The sequence below is a fragment of the Oncorhynchus keta genome, chromosome 4, assembly GCF_023373465.1.
Source record: "Oncorhynchus keta strain PuntledgeMale-10-30-2019 chromosome 4, Oket_V2, whole genome shotgun sequence".
Lineage (NCBI taxonomy): Eukaryota > Metazoa > Chordata > Actinopteri > Salmoniformes > Salmonidae > Oncorhynchus > Oncorhynchus keta.
Genome location: NC_068424.1, coordinates 68870587 through 68885707, shown reverse-complemented (window position 1 = coordinate 68885707; position 15121 = coordinate 68870587). Strand labels below are relative to the sequence as shown.

At 41.9% G+C, this 15121-nt stretch overlaps 1 protein-coding gene across 1 annotated transcript; it reads right to left on the bottom strand.

Annotated features, from left to right (window-relative positions):
* Window positions 1-1294: 1294 nt before the first annotated feature.
* zgc:110843 (uncharacterized protein LOC541492 homolog) lies at window positions 1295-10912 on the bottom strand. The gene is made up of 3 exons (XM_035759679.2): window positions 10726-10912; window positions 2186-2382; window positions 1295-1918 (listed from the first exon to the last, which is right to left on the bottom strand). Exons 1-3 carry the CDS (start codon window positions 10817-10819, stop codon window positions 1829-1831), a joined length of 381 nt encoding a protein of 126 aa, XP_035615572.1. The 5' UTR covers window positions 10820-10912; the 3' UTR covers window positions 1295-1828.
* Between the last annotated feature and the right edge of the window lie 4209 nt (window positions 10913-15121).

Genomic DNA, 15121 nt, shown 5'->3' with positions numbered 1-15121 from the left:
TATCTACCTCTGAATGCCATCGAGTTCGAAACTACCTTTTGTCTAGACTCTGTGACAGTCCAGGGTACGCGCGCGCACGACACGGTCGCAATAGATACATAAAATACGCTATATTTCAGCAATAAACGATAACGTGGGTGTTCGAGTGATGTAATTGGTAGTACTGTAAAGGTATGAATAGGTCATAACTCTCTCTTCAATATATTATTAATATCACATTAACACATCCTTTCGTAATTCGTGCACCTACCAATGCAATGCGAGCTGACCGGAGCCCTAGTGTCCAGTGGTTTGTCCGTGGTGTCTTCCACGAATATTGGAATAAATAAAGGGAGATGGAAAAAAATAAGATATTGTTAACTATTAGACATATCCAATATTGATCTGCAGTGATCACACAAGAAAACGAATCCGTAAACCATTTGTCCAATTCGGTAGCTGCACAGGTCCTTCGCCTTTCCCGTCTCGCATTCCCACCTCCTCGTGCCCGCCACTCACAGAGTGGAACATGCAAACACACTTCATAGATTTGGGGGGCGTCACACAAAAAGCGAACTGGAGTCATGGTCATGAGACCGCAGAAAAATGACCCCTTGACCACAATAGCAAATTCCTGTGCTCCTTTCATTTCTGTGCCACACAACATTTTACAAAACCATAGAAAAAGACAGGTGACAAAGCCAAAGTCCTGAAATACAGGGCTAATTATCTTGGAAATAAAACAAATGAATGGAAAATGCTTTTTGAGACTGTTTATGGAATCACTTTCTGGCATGAATGAAATTCATCAGACTGACATGTGAGTTATTGTATGTTGTGTGTGTTCCTTCCCCTGTCATGTGATGCTGGTGGAAGCCAGACTGTAACAGTGTATGTGCCATCAGGCTGAGAAGGGCGAGGGTGTTGTGGCCCGTTTAGAGCTGCACTGCATCAGCCTCAACCTCGTACTTCTCAGGGTACTAAGCAGGGTAGTCCACTCCACCTCTTGTCAAGAATCCTGCATTTTTGGCACACAGCCAGCTGTGGTGTGAGGCTGGGTGTGAGGCTGAGTGTGTGTGTGTGGCTGCCAGCCTAGGCAGCAATAACATGGAGAGGGGGCTGCCAAATCGTAATCCTCATGCCTGCTAGTTGAGCGAGAGCAGCTCCTAGCGGCTAGAGAAAATATTGCCTTGTATTGGTGGGTAAAATGGCATACACTGGCGCACATAAACTGCTTTGCAGTGAGACATAAAATCAGCACCACATCATGTCGGTCGTATACGTCTCAGGAAAGGAATGACAGTAGACACACAAGTCTGACCACTTTAAGAAAACTTTTATTCACAATATACGGGCCAAAATAAATCACCATCAAGTCTGTCACATTCACTAGAACATGTATTTCTTTTGGACATTAACAATACATATTCCTAAAGGTTGTACTCTGAACACTGGAATAGACAATAGTCTTAGAGGGGAAATGAAAGTGCCCTCGTGTCAGAGAATGTCGAAATAAAGGGTAGCACCTTCCCCACTCTCAGTCACGTATTATTCATCTCGTAGTTAAGACCATTAAGACCAATGGCTCAATAACATTAATTACATGAGCTTCTAAGACACAAATCATATCATGTAACATTCCTTTGGGGTTTTGACTGTGGGTTGTATGAAGGCGGTTTGAGTAAGAGTGCTGCTCTGCGTGGTTGGATCCTGCCATGATTCAGCTCATCTGTACGACCTCTGGTTGGATATGGCAAGTGATCGTTTGACTCTGGTGGATGTGGCATGTGACTGAATGGTGTTGAATGATGATTTGATGGGAGGGGCGAGAAGGGGAAAGGGAGGTTGGTTAAGCATCCTTCTTCTTGATGATGAGGGGACCCACATTGTCCCCAGTGATCTCATTGTGCTTGGTATGGGAACCATCACAGTAGGGGAACTGTGGGGAAATTGAAAAAACATCGATACCCAAAGTGGAAATTTACACAAACAAGTAAATAACACAAGGTATAATCTCACCAGCCTTAAAAATCACATAACAAACTACACTTCGAAAAACGGCCAAAGAGCTAATTATATTTGATAATGATAGTGAATAATTTGCCCTGAGACATGACTATAGACTGCTATGGCATCCAACTATGGCACCAGGGACCATAGGAGTCTACAGCCAAGTCTCACAGCAAATAAAGGAAGAAGTGCCCACCTTCTTGGACCTCCAGCAGCGACAGTAGACGGCCTTGCTGCCAATGTCTTCTATGTCGAAGCTGTGCACCACCTTGGCACTGTCCTTACACACACAGGTGTTGACCTGGCTTTTCTTACGCCCAGTGAAGTACCGGCTAACCAGGAAGCCACCTAGAGCAGCCGCCACAACCACTGGCACTAGGACAGTCAGCTGGTCTGAAATTCAAGAACACATACAGGCATACATAAACAGATGCACATGTACACTGTTAGCAGTTTTAAATAATATAGTAAGTTACTGATAAAATTACAAACAGTATGACAATGTTTAACTGAATGTAGTTGTTGACCATAGAATGCACAGTAAAATACCATTACATTGTTTTACAGCACACTGTACGACCTTTCAACATTAAAACACAGTAGAATGCACAGTGAAATACCATTAATGTGTTTTACAGTATTATTAATGGTGCATTGTGGGAAAATGTTTGTGGGCGGGGAATATTAAACATATTTTAAGGCATGCCTTGTAAGAGCCTATATTTGTTGCACCTGTGAGTGAGAATGCAGTACCCCCACATAATACAGTAATATACTGTATTTTAGGAATTCTACAATCCTTGTTCTGAAAATCTACAGTAACATACTGGCCATTTAGCAAATCTGACCATAATTCTATCCTCCTGATTCCTGCTTACAAGCAAAAACTATAGCAGGATGTACCAGTGACTCGCTCAATACAGAAGTGGTCAGATGATGTGAATACTACGCTACAGGACTGTTTTGCTAGCACAGACTGGAATATGTTCCGGGATTCACCCAATGGCATTGAGGAGTATACCAACTCAGTCACCGGCTTCATCAATAAGTGCATCAAAGATGTCGTCCCCACAGTGACTGTACGTGCATTTCCCAACAAGAAGCCATGGATTACAGGCAACATCCGCACCGAGCTAATGGCAAGAGCGTCCGCTTTCAAGGAGTGGGACATTAATCCATAAGCTTATAAGAAATCCTGCTATGCACTCAGACGAACCATCAAACAGGCAAAACGTCAATACAGGACTAGATTGAATCATACTACACTGGCTCTGATGCTCATCGGATGTGGCAGGGCCTGAAAACTATTATGGACTACAAAGGGAGAACCAGCCGCGAGCTGCCCAGTGACCCGAGCCAACCAGACAAGCTAAATGCCTTTTATGCTCGCTTTGAGGCAAGAAACACTGAAGCATGCATGAGAGCACCAGCTGTTCCGGACGACTGTGTGATCACGCTCTCCGTGGCCAATGTGAGCAAGACCTTTTTAAACAGGTCAACATTAACAAAGCCGCAGGGTCAGATGGATTACCAGGACGTGTACTCAGAGCATGCGAGGACCAATTGGCAAGTGTCATCACTGATATTTTCAACCTCTCCCTGGCCGAGTCTGTAATACCTACATGTTTCAAACAGACCACCATAGTCCCTGTGCCCAAAATGGCGAAGGTAACCTGCCTAAATGATTACCGCCCCCGTAGCACTCACATCGGTAGCCATGATGTGCTTTGAAAGGCTGGTCATGGCTTACATCAACACCATCATGCCAGAAACCCTAGACCCACTCCAAATCGCATACCGCCCCAACAGATCCACAGATGACGCAATCTCAATTGCACTCCACACTGCTCTTTCCAACCTGGACAAATGGAACACCTATGTGAGAATGCTGTTCATTGACTACAGTTCAGTGTTCAAAGCCAAATTCCCTACAAAGTTCATCACTAAGCTAAGGACCCTGGGACTAAACACCTCCCACTGAAACTGGATCCTGGACTTCCTGACGGGCCACCCCCAGATCGTAAGGGTAGGCAGCAACACATTTGCCACACTGATCCTCAAAACTGCGGTCCTTCAGGGGTGCGTGCTTAGTCCCATCCTGTACTCCCTGTTCACCCACGACTATGTGGCCAAGAACGACTCCAACACCATCATTAAGTTTGCTGACGACACAACGGTGGTCGGCCTGATCACCGACAACGATAAGACAGCCTATAGGGAGGAGGTCAGAAACCTGGCAGTGTGGTGCCAGGACTACAACCTCTCTCTCAATGTGAGCAAGACAAAGGAGCTGATCATGGACTATAGGAAAAGGTAGGCCGAACAGGCATCCATTAACATTGACGGGACTAAAGTGTAGCAGGTCGAGAGTTTCAAGTTCTTTGGTGTCCACATCACCCACAAACTATCATGGGGCCAAGCTTCCTGACATCCATGACCTATATAGTAGGCTGTGTCACAGAGGAAAGCCCCAAAAAATAGTCATAGACTCCAGTCACCCAAATCATAGACTGTTATCTCTGCTACCGCATGACAAGCGGTACTGGAGCTCCAAGTCTAGGACCAAAAGGCTCCTTAACAGTTTCTACCTCCAAGCTGTAAGACTGCGGAACAAACTAAAATAATCTAGCTTTTTTGGTTACCACATGATTCCATATGTGTTATTTCATAGTTTTGATGTCTTCACTATTATTCTACAATGTAGAAAATAGTTTAAAAAAAACAACAAAAAACCCTTGAATGAGTAGGTGTGTCCAAACTTTTTACGTGTATTGTATGTTGACACCAGCTCGACAAACTTCTCATTCCAAAATCATGGGCATTAATATGGAGTTGGTCCCCCCTTTGCTGCTATAACAGCCTCCACTCTTCTGGGAAGGCTTTTCATTAGAGGTTGGAACATTGCTGCAGGGATTTCAAATCAAAATCGTATTTGTCACATGCGCCGAATACAACAGGTGTAGAGCTTACAGTGAAATGCTTACTTACAAGCCCTTAACCAACAATGCTATTTTAAGAGAAATACCCCCCACAAAAGGAAGAGATAATAATAACAAATGATTAAAGAACAGCAGTAAATAACAATAGCGGGGCTATGTACAGGAGGTACCGGTACCGGTACAGAGTCAGTGTGCGGCGACACCGGTGTCAAGGTAATATGTACATGTAGGTAGAGTTATTAAAGTGACTATGCATAGATAATAACAGTGAGTAGCAGTAGCAAAGAAGGGGCAATGCAAATAGTCTGGGTAGCCATTTGATTTGCTTCCATTCTGACACAAGAGCTTTAGTTAGGTCGGGCACTGATGTTGGGCGATTAGGCCTGGCTCGCAGTCAGTGTTCCCATTCATCCCAAAGGTGTTCGATGGGGTTGAGGTCAGGGCTTTGTGCAGGCCAGTCAAGTTCCACACCGATCTCGATAAACCATTTCTGTATGGACCTCGCTTTGTGCACGGTGGCATTGTCATGCTGAAATGGGAAAGGGCCTTCCCCAAACTGTTGCCACAAAGTTGGAAGCACAGAATCATCTAGAATGTCATTCCCTTCACTGGAACTAAGGGGCTTAGACCAAACGATGAAAAACAGCCTCAGAACATTATTCCCACCAAATGTTTTATTTGGCACTATGCATTCAGGCAGGTACCGTTCTCCTGGCACCTGCCAAACCCGGATTTGTCCGTCAGACTGCCAGATGGTAAAGTGTAATTCATCACTCCAGGCGGCGAGCTGAAAACCACTCCCAGCCGACGCTTGGCATTGCGCATGGTGAACTTAGGTTTGTGTGTGGCTGCTCGGCCATGGAAACCAATTTCATGAAGCTCCTGACAAACAGTTATTGTGTTGACATTACTTCCAGAGGCAGTTTGGAACTTGGTATTCACTGTTGTAACCGAGAAAAGACGATTTTTACACGCTACGCACTTCAGTACTCGGCAATCCCGTTCTGCGAGCTTGTATGGCCTACCACTTCACAGCTGAGCCGTTGTTGCTCCTAGATGTTTCCACTTCACAATAACAGCACTTACAGTTCACCGGGGCAGCTCTAGCAGGGCAGAAATTTGATTAACTGACTCTTTGGAAAGGTGGCATCCTGTGATGGTGCCACTTTAAAATTCACTGAGCTCTTCCGTAAGGCCATTCTACTGTCAATGTTTGTATATGGAGATTGTATGGCTGTGTGCTCGATTTTATACAACTTTTAGCAACAGGTGTGGCTGAAATAGCAGAGTCCACTAATGTGTACATATATATATATATATATATATATATATATATACTGTATATTAATGTGTGCCTTAAGTGGCTATACTTGTTGCACCCTTTAGTGAGAGTACTGTACCAATTAAAGTGATATGTGGTAGTAGTTCCCTAACAATTAAATGTATATAGGGATCAAATCAGAGTGGTGTCATGCCTTAAACCTTTTTATGTTTTAATATTTTCCCATGTCCATTTGATCTGTGTTGCCCTGTAATCACAGCCAGTTTGTAAGCCTTTAGTTAGGCCTCTAGAAGTGCAAGTGATGTAAAACACCTAGTTTTCATGAATATGCTGTTATATGCAAATACCTACAGCCAACCTGCTTGCTATAATCCCTTGTAATTAAAAATAATATATATATATATATATAAAATTTTCTTGCAGTTTAAAATGAACTTTTACAGTGTTTCATTGCTCTGCCATCAAGTTACCGTGAAAATGATTAACTACAACATGTTCAGTAACGCTTAAAGAAACGTTTTACTTGTAAATTAGATTACAGTAAAAATATTGGTACCAAAAAATGTACTACTGTGAAATGGATTACAGTAGCTGTACTGGCCAATTGCTGCCAGTAAATTACTGTACATTTTACAGGAAATGTTTTACAATGTACAGATCAAAAGTCAGAAAATGCATATTTATTGTGAAACGTCAATTAATAGCCCAGGCTTTTATTTGCTGAAAATACTGAACACAACAGGCACTTATTAGAGAAAGCTTCTATTCATCTTTCATGTACTGAATAAAAATCTAATGTTTCCGTCGCATTTTCAACTCTCTGGATAGTTTGTCAAACTGTTGCGTTACATTGCAAATGTCTCTACTCTAGTCTTGGCACGTGCGCTGTAGCCAACAGCTGGCAGATACAGTGCTGGTAGGCTAGACTACATGATGAGATTATAGATAAGAGTGAGAATGTTTTTATTTGTCAAAACGGCAGTCAAGCATTGATCATCATGTCACCATAATAAGACCCTGGAAATGCATCAGAAAGGAGCATCATCAAGCTCACACCATGCACTTTCACCAACCTGTGAAGTTCATCATAATAGATTTAATCTGGAGTGTAATTTAAACTGCATGGTTTCCCGAGTTGTTGTGGGAGGACCACACACATCATCGCCTGGCTTCAAGTTTACTTCGATAGAAAGGTGTTTCCATCGTCATTGCTCGCATAATTCATTTTAAAGACACAAAAAATCCCATCATGTCGAATGAACAAATGATCTTTCGGCATTTATGAGATTGTACCGAAACTTCCTGCTTCCATCAGAGCTGTCATTTAAAAAAAATATGGTATGGGTTTACTCACATAAAAACTGTCTATGGAAACGTGGTAACTGACAGAAAATTACTGTGCGTTTTTGGCAGTTCTGACTTTCACCACTAGAGGGCGTTCAGTCCATTTCTGGGGGTCTGTACTCCCAAAGTTGTTGACTGTTTTTGTGCTTGCCAGTTAGCTAGCAATTCTCAGCTGTTACCAGCACTGAGGTAAAATAAGAACTTTAGACTGTGTCGAAGATTTTCACCTGTTGTTTTCAAGGTAATTATCATGCTGAAACATGAGGTGGGCCAACATGGCAGATGAGGGGCACAACAATGGGCCTCAGGATCTCGTCTCGGTATCTCTGTGTATTCAAATTGCTGTAAATAAAATGCAATTGTATTTGTTGTCCGTAGTTTATGCCTGCCCATACCATAACCCTACCACCACGGGCCACTCTGTTCACAACGTTGACATCAGCAAACGGCTTACCCTCACGACGCCATACACGTGGTCTGTAGTTGTGAGGGCGGTTGGATGTACTGGCAACTTCTCTAAAATAACGTTGGAGGCGGGTTATGGTAGAGAAATTAACATTCAATTCTCTGGCAACAGCTCTGGTAGACATTCCTGCAGTCAGCATACCAATTGCATGCTCCCTTAAAACTTGAGACATCTGTGCAATTGTGTTGTATCCACATTTTAGAGTGGCCTATAATTGTCCCTGCACAAGGTGCACCTGTACAATGATCATGCTGTTTAATCAGTTTTTTGATATGCCACACCTGACAGGGGGATGGATTATCTTGGCAAAGGGAAAATACTCACTAACAGAGATGTAAACACATTTGAGCACAACATTTGAGAGAAATAAGCTTTTTGTGTATATGACATTTTGGGAGGTATTTTTTTATTTCAGAACACTTTACATCTTCCGTTTATATTTTTGCTCAGTGTAAAATGTGTAAATCTTATGTTGTGAGTGATGGGGGTCAAAAAAAATTGAGCAGTGGAAACCGTGCTTCAAGACAGGAACCCTAATCCCTTGGTTAGCAGCCAATGACTAGCAGTTTCTTACAGGCGATAAAAAACAGATTGCCATCATTTTTTAAAACAACAATCAAACATTAAACCTCTTAAACAATTCATGGTAACCTCGTAAATAATTTATTTAGACCCCACATTTACTTGAAACATGTGTTTATTTTCTGAAATCAATGTGTGCATTTGGTTCACTGTTTGCTGAAATCAATGTGTGCATTTGGTTCACTGTTTGCTGAAATCAATGTGTGCATTTGGTTCACTGTTTGCTGAAATCAATGTGTGCATTTGGTTCACTGTTTTCTGAAATCAATGTGTGCATTTGGTTCACTGTTTGCTGAAATCAATGTGTGCATTTGGTTCACTGTTTGCTGAAATCAATGTGTGCATTTGGTTCACTGTTTGCTGAAATCAATGTGTGCATTTGGTTCACTGTTTGCTGAAATCAATGTGTGCATTTGGTTCACTGTTTGCTGAAATCAATGTGTGCATTTGGTTCACTGTTTGCTGAAATCAATGTGTGCATTTGGTTCACTGTTTGCTGAAATCAATGTGTGCATTTGGTTCACTGTTTGCTGAAATCAATGTGTGCATTTGGTTCACTGTTTGCTGAAATCAATGTGTGCATTTGGTTCACTGTTTGCTGAAATTAATGTGTGCATTTGAACGGCTATTAAAAGGGACAGGCAGCTATTTGAGACTGCGTTTAATTAAAGTTAAGGTATGCAGAAAGGATTTTCACCTTACGGAAGACCAGGTTTTCCTCTTTAACTTTGTAATAAAGGTCTATAAACAACACTATTACTCAAGTTACGTTTTTTGAAACGCTATTATGGAAGCATACTAGGGCAAAATGTAATGGATTTCGTCCTACTCTTCTGAGGAGGAGTAGCGAGAAGGATCGGAGGACCAATTTGCAGCGTGGTGAGTGTCCATAATGTTTATTTAAATACATAAACTGAACACTACGAAATACAAAACAATAAACGTGAAATGAACGAAACAGTCCCGTGAGGTACTAATACGGAAGACAAACACCCACAACTCAAAAGTGAAACCAGGCTACCTAAGTATGATTCTCAATCAGGGACAATGATTGACAGCTGCCTCTGATTGAGAACCATACTTGGCCGAACACAGAAATCCAAAATAATAGAAAAACGAACATAGACAACCCACCCAACTCACGCCCTAACCATACTAAAACAAATATATAATAACAGAACTAAGGTCAGAACGTGACACTATAGGACAGGTCCGGGGTAAAAGGCCTATTCTCTGTGCTGTTTTTAATCCATGAATATATGCGCATGTAGCCTATTAGTGTATCACAACACAAGAAATGTGGCTAGACTAAACGCCTCTTTTTATTTTAAAATGTGGAAAGATTAGCCTACTATGGTAGGTTTACATTGCCATGGCGATTAGAATGGACATCTTAGACATTGGTTTTAAACATAACAATACTTCTCTAGCAGGACCGACTGCCACAACTGCCCCAATATATTTCCTGGCCTTTAGCCCCACATAACCCGCTATGAAATCTGATATCGCGGCACTGCTGGGCCAACATGCGTTCTGGAGCTCTGCGCACGCACGTAAACAGAGAAAGGCGATTTACTGCTTGGAATCTACAAATGTACTATGGTCAACAAAATGGCAGATAGCATAGAGCCACATTTATTTACGTAATTAGGCTTATGAAAACAATCGAGTTTGTCAAGGATTTGGAGAGCAAGAACTGTTGAGCACAGGCTACAGCGGCTTAGCTGCCGAAGTAATGGCCACACACAAAACACCTGACAGACTAGCGAGGTGCACTAGGCTGACTGGTGGTAAGGTTGTCCTAACCTAAATTGATTGGTGAATGTCCACTGTCCTGATCAACAACCTGCTACGCAACTGACTATATTTATGGCTTCTCTCAAATGGTTGCTTTCAAGTATCATTGGGTGCAGTGGGCTAATGATTGTAGTAAACAAGGTAAATGTCCTTATATTTAGGCTATATAACTTGTGCTTACAGGGACTGGAGCTGTGCCTAAATACGGCAAGTGTTTTGAATAGATCAACTGTTCATTATTAATAGACAGACTATTCACAGGGTGTATTCATAAAGTTCACTTAGGCAGCCATTAACTTAGAGAACTATAAAAGCAATTGCTTTACCTTTAGATATCTGGAATCCATGACTCTCGATTACTACTGGGCTTGACATTGGCAACGATGGGATTGGAGGTAACGGTAAACCTTGGATTGTCATCCTGTCGGTTGGTCGGTGTTATGTTTGGGTCTTGCGCACCAAGGTCAATCAGAATAAATCTGAACCCTGTCCTTTCTGGCCGACTGTACCAGCCCAGACTGAACGACGTCATTGGTGTTATGACCAATAGGACCGGCCAATCAATCCCATTATTAAAATGGTTACAAGCTAACTGTAGGTCAGGGTTCGCCAACTAACCGCCCGCGGCCCATTTATTTTGGCCTCAACTTTTCGGAGCAAATAAACATATTTAATAATCTTCATTGTTGGACACAAAAAAAAACGGTTAAACACGAGCAAATAAGCTACATGTGATTATAATTTGTGAAATCTGTTTCACAGTATTCCCGTGCATAAGAGATATGTGATTTTATACAAATGAAATTGTTTTGCTCGCGCTGTATATATCGGTCCCCTAATGCAGCATTAGTAAAGCCCTACTTTTATTATTTTTTTAAATTTACTAAATATATTTGAGTGTTTACCAGCGTTTGTAACTAGAACCTGACAATTATCTGTACAAAACAGTAATTTTGATAATACTTGTGGAATTTAAAAATACTTGGTTGATATGCTTTCCAGTTTCTTGAAATACTTTTGCAAATACAATTCATTTCTGTGAAAACTGAAATGGTCTATAAATTCCTTTTACATGTTTGTACTGTGTATGCTCTTATCCAGTGCAATTTACAGTAATGGGTGCATACTTGTTCGTACTGGTCCCCTGTGAGAATTGAAACCACAACCCTAGCATTGCAAACACCATGCACTACCAACTGAGCCACATCACAAACCATTTGATGTCGCAATGAACTCAATTACTGTATTGTGCATTGTTATTCTTCATGGTGATGGAAAGTCAACAGGTACAAAGGTATGACGAGCCTATGGACAATACATTAATGTACATTGACATTGTGGTTTGAAAGGATGGTAAATTAATACTGCACAAAAAGTTCTTCCCATTTTATCAACAATATTTAATTTGATGTGGATGTTTTGTGTCTTTGCCCATAACTTTATGTTTGAGGACAGACAGGGTTTTGTGTCAGGAAAACAACACTTTCAATTCCAACTATTGAATCCTGCAAGATACTGCTCTAAATTACACAACTACCTTTTTGGCAAAGCAGAAAAAATGCGTTTGCCTGTGCTACATACAGTGCCTTGCGAAAGTATTCGGCCCCCTTGAACTTTGCGACCTTTTGCCACATTTCAGGCTTCAAACATAAAGATATAAAACTGTATTTTTTTTGTGAAGAATCAACAACAAGTGGGACACAATCATGAAGTGGAACGCCATTTATTGGATATTTCAAACTTTTTGATCAAATCAAAAACTGAAAAATTGGGCGTGTAAAATTATTCAGCCCTTTTACTTTCAGTGCAGCAAACTCTCTCCAGAAGTTCAGTGAGGATCTCTGAATGATCCAATGTTGACCTAAATGACTAATGATGATAAATACAATCCACCTGTGTGTAATCAAGTCTCCATATAAATGCACCTGCACTGTGATAGTCTCAGAGGTCCGTTAAAAGTGCAGAGAGCATCATGAAGAACAAGGAACACACCAGGCAGGTCCGAGATACTGTTGTGAAGAAGTTTAAAGCCGGATTTGGATACAAAAAGATTTCCCGAGCTTTAAACATCCCAAGAAGCACTGTGCAAGCGATAATATTGAAATGGAAGTAGTATCAGACCACTGCAAATCTACCAAGACCTGGCCGTCCCTCTAAACTTTCAGCTCATACAAGGAGAAGACTGATCAGAGATGCAGCCAAGAGGCCCATGATCACTCTGGATGAACTGCAGAGATCTACAGCTGAGGTGGGAGACTCTGTCCATAGGACAACAATCAGTCGTATATTGCACAAATCTGGCCTTTATGGAAGAGTGGCAAGAAGAAAGCCATTTCTTAAAGATATCCGTAAAAAAGTGTTTAAAATTTGCCACAAGCCACCTGGGAGACACACCAAACATGTGGAAGAAGGTGCTCTGGTCAGATGAAACCAAAATTGAACTTTTTGGCAACAATGCAAAATGTTATGTTTGGTGTAAAAAATAAACATATCCAGGTGTTAGAATGGCCAAGTCAAAGTCCAGACCTGAATCCAATCGAGAATCTGTGGAAAGAACTGAAAACTGCTGTTCACAAATGCTCTCCATCCAACCTCACTGAGCTCGAGCTGTTTTGCAAGGAGGAATGGGAAAAAATGTCAGTCTCTCGATGTGCAAAACTGATTGAGACATACCCCCAAGCGACTTACAGCTGTAATCGCAGCAAAAGGTGGCGCTACAAAGTATTACTTAAGGGGGCTGAATAATTTTGCATGCACAATTTCAGTTTTGATTTGTTAAAAAAGTTTGAAATATCCAATAAATGTCATTCCACTTCATGATTGTGTCCCACTTGTTGTTGATTCTTCAAAAAAAATACAGTTTTATATCTTTATGTTTGAAGCCTGAAATGTGGCAAAGTTCAAGGAGGCCGAATACTTTCGCAAGGCACTGTATGTAAACTCAGCAAAAAAAGAAACATCTCCTTTTCAGGACCCTGTCGTTAAGATATTTGGATTTTTACAAATTAACTTCACAGATCTTCATTGTGAAGGGTTTAAACACAGTTTCCCATGCTTGTTCAATGAACCATAAACAATTAATGAACATGGAACGGTCGTTAAGACACTAACAGCTTAGACGGTAGGCAATTAAGGTCACAGTTACGAAAACTTAGGACACTAGAGGCCTTTCTACTGACTCTGAAAAACACCAAAAGAAAGATGCCCAGGGTCCCTGCTCATCTGCATGGATGTGCCATAGGCATGCTGCAAGGAGGCATGAGGACTGCAGATGTGGCCAGGGCAATAAATTGCCATGTCTGTTCTGTGAGATGCCTAAGACAGTGCTACAGGGAGACAGGACGGAGAGCAGATGGTCCTCGCAGTGGCAGTCAACGTGCAACACCACCTACACAGGATCGGTACATCCGAACATCACACCTGCGGGACAGGTACAGGATGGCAACAAAAATGCACGAGTTACACCAAGAACGCACAATCCCTCCATCAGTGCTCAGACTGTCCGCAATAGGCTGAGAGAGGCTGGACTGAGGGGTTGTTGGCCTGTTGTAAGGCAGGTCCTCACCAGACATCACCGTCAACAACGTCACCTATGGGCACAAACCCACCATCGCTGGACCAGACAGGACTGGCAAAAATACTTCTTCATAGCAGAGTCGCAAATTTGTCTCATCAGGGATGATGGCCGGATTTGCGTTTATTGTCGAAGGGATGAGCGTTACACCGAGGCCTGTTCTCTGGAGCGGGATCGATTTGGTTCCGTCGTGGTCTGGGGCGATGTCACAGCATCATTGGACTGAGCTTGTTGTCATTGCAGGCAATCAACGCTGTGCGTTACAGGGAAGACATCCTCCTCCCTCATGTGGTACCCTTCCTGCAGGCTAATCCTGACATGACCCTCCAGTATGACAATGCCACCAGCCATACTGCTCGTTCTGTGCGTGATTTCCTGTAAGTCAGGAATGTCAGTGTTCTGTCATGGCCAGCGAAGAGCCCCGATCTCAATCCCACTGAGCACGTCTGGGACCTGTTGGATCGGAGGGTGAGGGCTAGGGCCATTCCCCCAGAAATGTTCGGTAACTTGCAGGTGCCTTGGTGGAAGAGTGGGGTAACATCTCACAGTAAGAACGGGCAAATCTGGTACAGTCTACGAGGAGATGCACTGCAGTACTTAATGCAGCTGGTGGCCACATCAGATACTGACTGTTACTTTTTTTTCCTTTTTTAAACCCCCTTTGTTCAAGGACACATTCCATGTCTGTGGAACTTGTTCAGTTTATGTCAAAGTTGTTGAATCTTATGTTCATATAAATATTTACGTTAAATGTTCTGAAAATAAACAGTTGCCAGTGAGAGGACGTTTCTTTTTTTGCTGAGTTTATATCGCCGCTAATGCCAGTAAAAGGCCCAGTGCATCACTTGTGATTTTTAAAATGATATATTTTGGAATTCAGATTTTTTAGGGCGTGGTTCCCCCAGCTGAATACAGTTGATGAACTCTGCTGTAGGTTGTCAATAATCAGACAACTTATTTTAGATGTTTTGAAAAAAAAAAAAAAACAAGCTACTACAAAAACATTATGAAAAAAAATGAAGCACTTATTTGTCACGTTTTCAGTCTAATGTGCAACATATTATTTCTGTAAGGCAAGTGGTATAAAGTCACAGCATTTCAGAGCAAAATGTAATTACATTACAAAATGATTTACATATTAGGGCCAT